Source organism: Chaetodon trifascialis, chromosome 9 (assembly GCF_039877785.1).
Source record: "Chaetodon trifascialis isolate fChaTrf1 chromosome 9, fChaTrf1.hap1, whole genome shotgun sequence".
Taxonomy (NCBI): domain Eukaryota; kingdom Metazoa; phylum Chordata; class Actinopteri; order Chaetodontiformes; family Chaetodontidae; genus Chaetodon; species Chaetodon trifascialis.
The window spans coordinates 4,012,993-4,018,992 of record NC_092064.1 but is presented as its reverse complement, the minus strand read 5'-3'; the positions used below and the strand labels follow the sequence as shown (position 1 = coordinate 4,018,992).

General features: G+C 40.5%; 1 protein-coding gene across 2 annotated transcripts in view; it reads right to left on the bottom strand.

Annotated features, from left to right (window-relative positions):
- Positions 1 to 297: 297 nt before the first annotated feature.
- The window catches only part of bcas3 (BCAS3 microtubule associated cell migration factor), a 336,382-nt gene continuing 330,679 nt past the window's right edge, over positions 298 to 6,000 (bottom strand). The window contains exon 24 of one of the 2 annotated variants that reach the window (XM_070969920.1): positions 298 to 2,485. In XM_070969920.1, coding sequence (XP_070826021.1) covers positions 2,337 to 2,485 — 149 coding nt within the window. In that variant the 3' untranslated portion in view covers positions 298 to 2,336. The remainder of the gene's footprint in view (positions 2,486 to 6,000) is intronic. The other variant, XM_070969919.1, reaches the window with a different exon arrangement.

Genomic DNA, 6,000 nt, shown 5'->3' with positions numbered 1-6,000 from the left:
ATGTGTGTAATAACAGTTTGGACTGAAATAAAGACATTCAAGTGAAAACTGTATAACTTGTACTTGTTGCATAATGATGAACTTTCCTCTGGATGAAGTGGCAGAGACACATCCTGCCAGCGGGACCTATTTTCTGTCTAGCATATAAACTTTAACAAACATATTTTGTATTGGCTTCATTTCTTTTATGTATTCATTCTGTTGTTTAACTCATACTGTAAAAAAATATTTTCAAATAAATGTAAGGTCCCAGGAAATACTGGTTTTAATTTAAAAATGTTTGAGGCATCAAAGTTGCAATAAGTTATTCATTTAATCGTCTGTACAAACATTTTCTGGCCATCTTTTTAGCTCTGGATACATTCTGTAGTAGCTGGGAAAGGACCCCTGTTTAATTTTATGACTAGTAGCTTATGAACACATCGATGAGATGAAATAAAGCATGCAAGGAATAATCCAACGCTAATCTAATTTAATTTGAATTAGTTCAAATGGTTTCAGTCCAGTGTTTTACTTCATTAAAAAAAAAAATCCTTGTACATGAATTTTGGGACTTGAAGTTTTGTGCCGATTAGTAGAGAAACAAACATGCCCTCTCGTTTCTCCAGTCTTTCAGAACAAAGAGCCAGAGTCGGCCATAAAAAGTCCCTTTAACAACACTTTATTGCCTGTTAAAAAATATGGTACTAATTACCACTGGTACTATGTGCTGATGGTCACCGCCGTGGTTGAAATCTGAACGGCACAATTAGGAGCAATCAGAGTTAGAAAAAAGACAGCTTCATTTCCTTGAGTTTTATTATGTTCTTTTCTTGCATGAATGCCGGGAAAAGAAGTAAGTATTTTACAAATCAAACCTTACCGTCAACAACAAGCATTTGCTCTGATTTAAAACATGTAGATTCATGCCCTCATTCAATGACCGAGCAACAACAGCCAACATGACATGCAGCCAGTCCAACAACACGCAGACGTGGGATTGTACACTACTATTATCATTTAACGTCTTTTCTAAGGTGACTCTGTAAATAGTGCATGTCGGATTTCACCAAACATTCTGCTGAGGACAAAGTAACAGGCAAAGTGTGTTTAATAAATGAATTTCTGATTATCAAAGTCAGTCATCTTTGCTACAGGCAAAGCTAGTACATTTAAGGAAAATACATTTTTAGAGATCTACAACTAGAGGCAGAGAAAAGGTTTTGGTCAGAAGTGGCTGATGTACAAAATACAGCATGATGGCTACACATGCCTCTATTACTCTGCTCAATTAAAATTTACTCTCTGGAAAGGCCAAGTGGGGAATATATCTAAATGATGGCAGAAACATATCTTAATTACACTGTAAACATCTAAATTACTTCAGCAACGTAGTAATAGTGTCATCTCATTACTGAATCTTTTGTCAAATGTAATTACATGAAAATCAAAGGCATGAGAGGACCAAATTTAATCAAAAACATTTAGCAGGAGGCCATGAGAGCAGCAACACACACACGGAGGGAAAAGGAGCTGCTACACGTCACTGACTGGAATAAACATTTTTCCTCTGTCTGAACTCCCTTTCTTATGGCTCGTTCAGACAACAGGCACACCGTAAAACTTCAAACACGCTCAGAGAATGGTGGTAGGCTGAGGACACAGCGGACTTCAGCTGCTGAGAGGAGAGGACGGCTTGTCTCCAACAACATCCGTGTCAACTGGCTTCTGATTCAACACAACAAGGTAACAAGCAGGGTTAGATAGATGTGCAGGGTCTACTATTAGAAATCTGATATTGAAAACAAAGGACATCCCTTCCTGATCGCAGCTGTATTAAAATACTCTGATGAGATTGCATTTTTCTGCACTTTAGATTTGGTTAATTGCTCGGCAACACTTCACCTTAAAATAAGTTTGCTTTCAAAAGACTACAATAAATTTGTCTCTGTATTTTCACTCTTAAATGACATGAGTGCAGTTTGAGGGTGGACACGAAATCATTTTTCGTTTTTAGAGTGACTCTGGCATCACAATGATCAAATTAAAAATGATTGGAAATCTCCACAAACTACAGCCATTGGCCGCTTCTGAAAAAAATATCTGCCTTCCAATCCAACCCAAGAAATAAAATATTAACTCTATGTAGCTGGGACCACACTGATTTGTGAGCAGCTGTGTGAGAACACAAAAACACAAACACAATGCTCCAGAGAAACACAAATCCTGGACATGATTTGGTTTCAGTCCAACACATCAGTGTGCAAGTGTGATGCTGTGTGGACAGATATGGGAGACGCAGAGGTGGGGCAGGTGGGCTGGACGGTGGTGGCTGCTCCTGGAGGAGAGGTGGGACTTTATGGGAAGTTGGTGGGGAAGAGGCTGAGCGGCTGGCTCTCGTTGGTGGGCAGGGGGGAGCGATAGCCCTCGAAGTTGCGCGGGATGCTGCCGCTGGTGGAACCTGAGCTGTTACTGAGGGTCTCAATGCTGCCCTCCCTCTGCAGCTCTGCAGGGAGAGAGACACAGACAGACAGGGAGAGAGAGAGGATGTTGAGTTAGAGCCATCAAGTGATCTGTTTTAAATCACAACGAACTGAGCTAATCAAACAACAGAATTGTGCGAGCCAAATGTCCACATGAGCAATCTGTCTTCTGACAGATACTCAGTGTCGTTATTCTGACAGAAACAAAATTAGACCTCAGACCTTAATACTGCTCGAGTGCCAAGTGAAATGTGTCTGTAGCAGCACGTATTTCAAAACTGTGAAGCACCAAATGTTGGCATCGAATGCTCTGTCAGGCCTTGTTGGCATATTCTTTGATCAGATACTTCCTGATTTTAGTCAAACTGTTATCAATTTTGTATTTCATTTTGGCATGTTTCTTGTATGACTGCATGTGTAAAAGAAATCTTTGAGTAGTTTTGTTAAATGAGGGATAAACAGGACACATAAACACACATGTACAAAAGCCAAACGCGCCTAGGAAAACAACCTGTTTTGCTTTGGTGCTGAAGCTCAGGTATCTGTGTCAGCAGCAGTATTCACAAGCCCTAAAAACGGAAAGAAACTGTTTCCAGCAACATGTTTGAATGCAACAGCCAAAGGTTTAAGAGATCTGTTTTAAAGCATTATTTTGCTTTATTCCAACTTGAATCTTATTTGTTGGACTTTGGGTGATCCTATTGCTAATATATCAAACAAAGTGCAACAGGTCAAGAAACATGAGCAGTCATATAATCAGGCTTGTAAATAGCAGCAGCAGTAAATAATAAGGTTGACTCATTTGGAAGGGAAAACAAAGGTGAACTATATAATTATTAACAAAACTGCAAACATCTATCACAGTTTACATTTCTTGGTTCCACTTTGATCAACTGTACTTACTGAAGTCGTGTTTCCTCTCTGATTTCATGTTCAATGTGGAATATTCACCAACATTTCAGGTGCACTCATCTTACCTCCAAATAAAGTGGTTCAGATACTCTGGGTAAACAGCTGGTTTGTTTGGTTCTTATCCTGTTGTAGCGATGTTCCCAGATCTCAGCAATCACTTTGGTGTGTACACTGTTATCATCTGTGATGCTGAAATACTGGTCAGGTCTATGCAAATAAGATCCAAGTTATAATAAACCGGAATTTTCCTTTAACCAACTGTTTCAGCAACAGACATGAACATAAAAAGCAATTTCAAACATTACAAGAAATATGAGATGATTTGAAGTTTCCAAGTAAATGGAAGTCAAAGGACATGGGACGGTATTTAACAGCATCATTGCGAGATCTAACAGAAAGATGGAATAAAAAGAGTTCCCCAGGAGTTCCTCTTGTTGATACACTGTGAATTACTCATCAGAACACAATCAACCTGCCTCTATGTTACAAGCAGACGAAGTCCACATCTGTGGGATCATCACACAGCATCAGTGGACATCAGTGATCCTCAACATAAACCAACTGACCACCTCTCCCACCGCTCTCTGGGTGACACATGACATTTCTCTGACATGGCATGTTGTTCCACAGTCCTCGCTGTGAACTAACCGAGCTGCTCTGGTGACGATCTCTGCAGACGGAACCTATTACTGTTATTACATGCTGCAAACCATATCTGTCGATATATGGACAGAATGGCTTGCGCGTAAGTGGCAGCACAGTATTAAGACTGTGATGTATGTAGTGCATTGTGACGTCCAGCAGACGTCTAGCTTTATTTAATCTGCTGCTGCCTGGCTGCTCTGCTGACAGTGGCCTATGCCCTGTGAATGTGCAGCAGTGGGCATTCATGATACTGTAGAGTATGACTGTCATCAACAAAGTGAGAGCAGGATTTGATAATGCATGTACATGAGAACAAAAGTGCACATGCTTACTGCGACATGGGACATGCTCCTGTGGACTGCATGCAGTCAAAGGGGTTATTCATGTGCCTGCTTCCTTCACACTTAACCTTTACGTCTTTTTTTTTAACTCCAACAGGAGTTGGATTAGCCAATCAGCTTGTTTGACGTGCAGGTCTGCATGACCTGTTGAGTTCTGAAAGGACTGTACATCAGCTCCATACCCATAGCCACAGAATCCTCATTATAGCTTAACATGCAACACACGCTGGCCATGTTGGATAGTGTTGCACGTGTTAGGCAAGAAGTAGGCAATGGACGATAGTTGGGATGAGCAGATTTAGGGAGTAAATGTGACAACATTCTTGTTTTCTGGAGAACTGACACATTGCTGCTGAAAAAAAAGGACAAATCCTGATGCTGACAAAGACCAACTGGTGATGAAGTATGTCAAACTATTTGGGACTTACATAGAAAAAACAGGTGGAGGTGTTTTTATGTGCATAGTATGCTGTAAGCAATGCAATTAAGCAATTAAGAAAGTCAAGGGGCTGTGTTGGTGGTGGTGTGTTTCAGGTAAGATGATGAGTGCGAGTAACAGATCCTTCAGTTTGATGAATTATCAGACACCAAGACACTGCACAGAGCTGTATAAAGCTATGAGTAAGTACGCTGTATTGTGACTGTGGGAAGCTATCAAGGTGGTCATTATTTTATCTTTTGTTATGATGACTGCCAAGGAAAGCACTCAGCCATGCATTGTTTTAATGCATGGCTGTTTTTGGTGTGAACATGACCTTAGTCCCAGGGACCCCAGTGTACTTTTGTGGCCTATTTAACTTTCAGTAACACAACAGACTTCACTGTATGTGAAGAGAAAATAGAGCTAAGAATGATACAAAAAGATATTTTCATAAGTTATTTTGCGATGAATTGATAAAAACATCACTAATAGATACTAACATAATGGTCTGCACTAACATTAAAAACTAGCAGAAATTCAGAACAAAAATAAAAGCTGAGATGCTCCCTGCAGCTGTGATCTGTTATGACCTACAGTTTCTTTCTGCTACTATCAGTTTAAGCAGTTTCCACTGCTGGAGTTTTTACTGTGCCAGAATATCATGCTATGAATTCTTTCTGCAGGTCGAGATGATGGTGAGCTCCACTCTGCTGTCTGTCGAAAAACTGCAGAACACATCAGTGACCTTGAGATGAACAAGAGGTCTAATTAGCTAAGAGCCGTTTCAAATTCATACTGTAGTGACTAAAAACCACAACATGTGTTGAATACGTTCTGCAGATGTTCAGAAGCAAATATGGATACTGTCTTTGTCACAAAGGGCATGCAGGAAGTGGGAGCTTCTTACTTTAGCCCAGGAAACCTAATACAAACCACGCTGTTATTATCCTGGCTAACACGCTATGTGCCACTCTGCGGTGTTATCCCAGCCTGCTGCCCGCCGCCTGCCCTCCCACCCCGTCCTGTTTAATTCCCCAAAACTACACAGGGCAGAAATGCTGCAGTAATCCCAGGCAGAGGTGAGGGCTGCTGGTTCACACTACTTTGGGTTCAGATCATGTGTGGATTCATAAGGCCAATACAGGTACTTTATCCTAATAGCTGCTAATAATTTTTTAGCTGTCAAGATTAAAAACCTTTAAAAGATAAATTACATTCT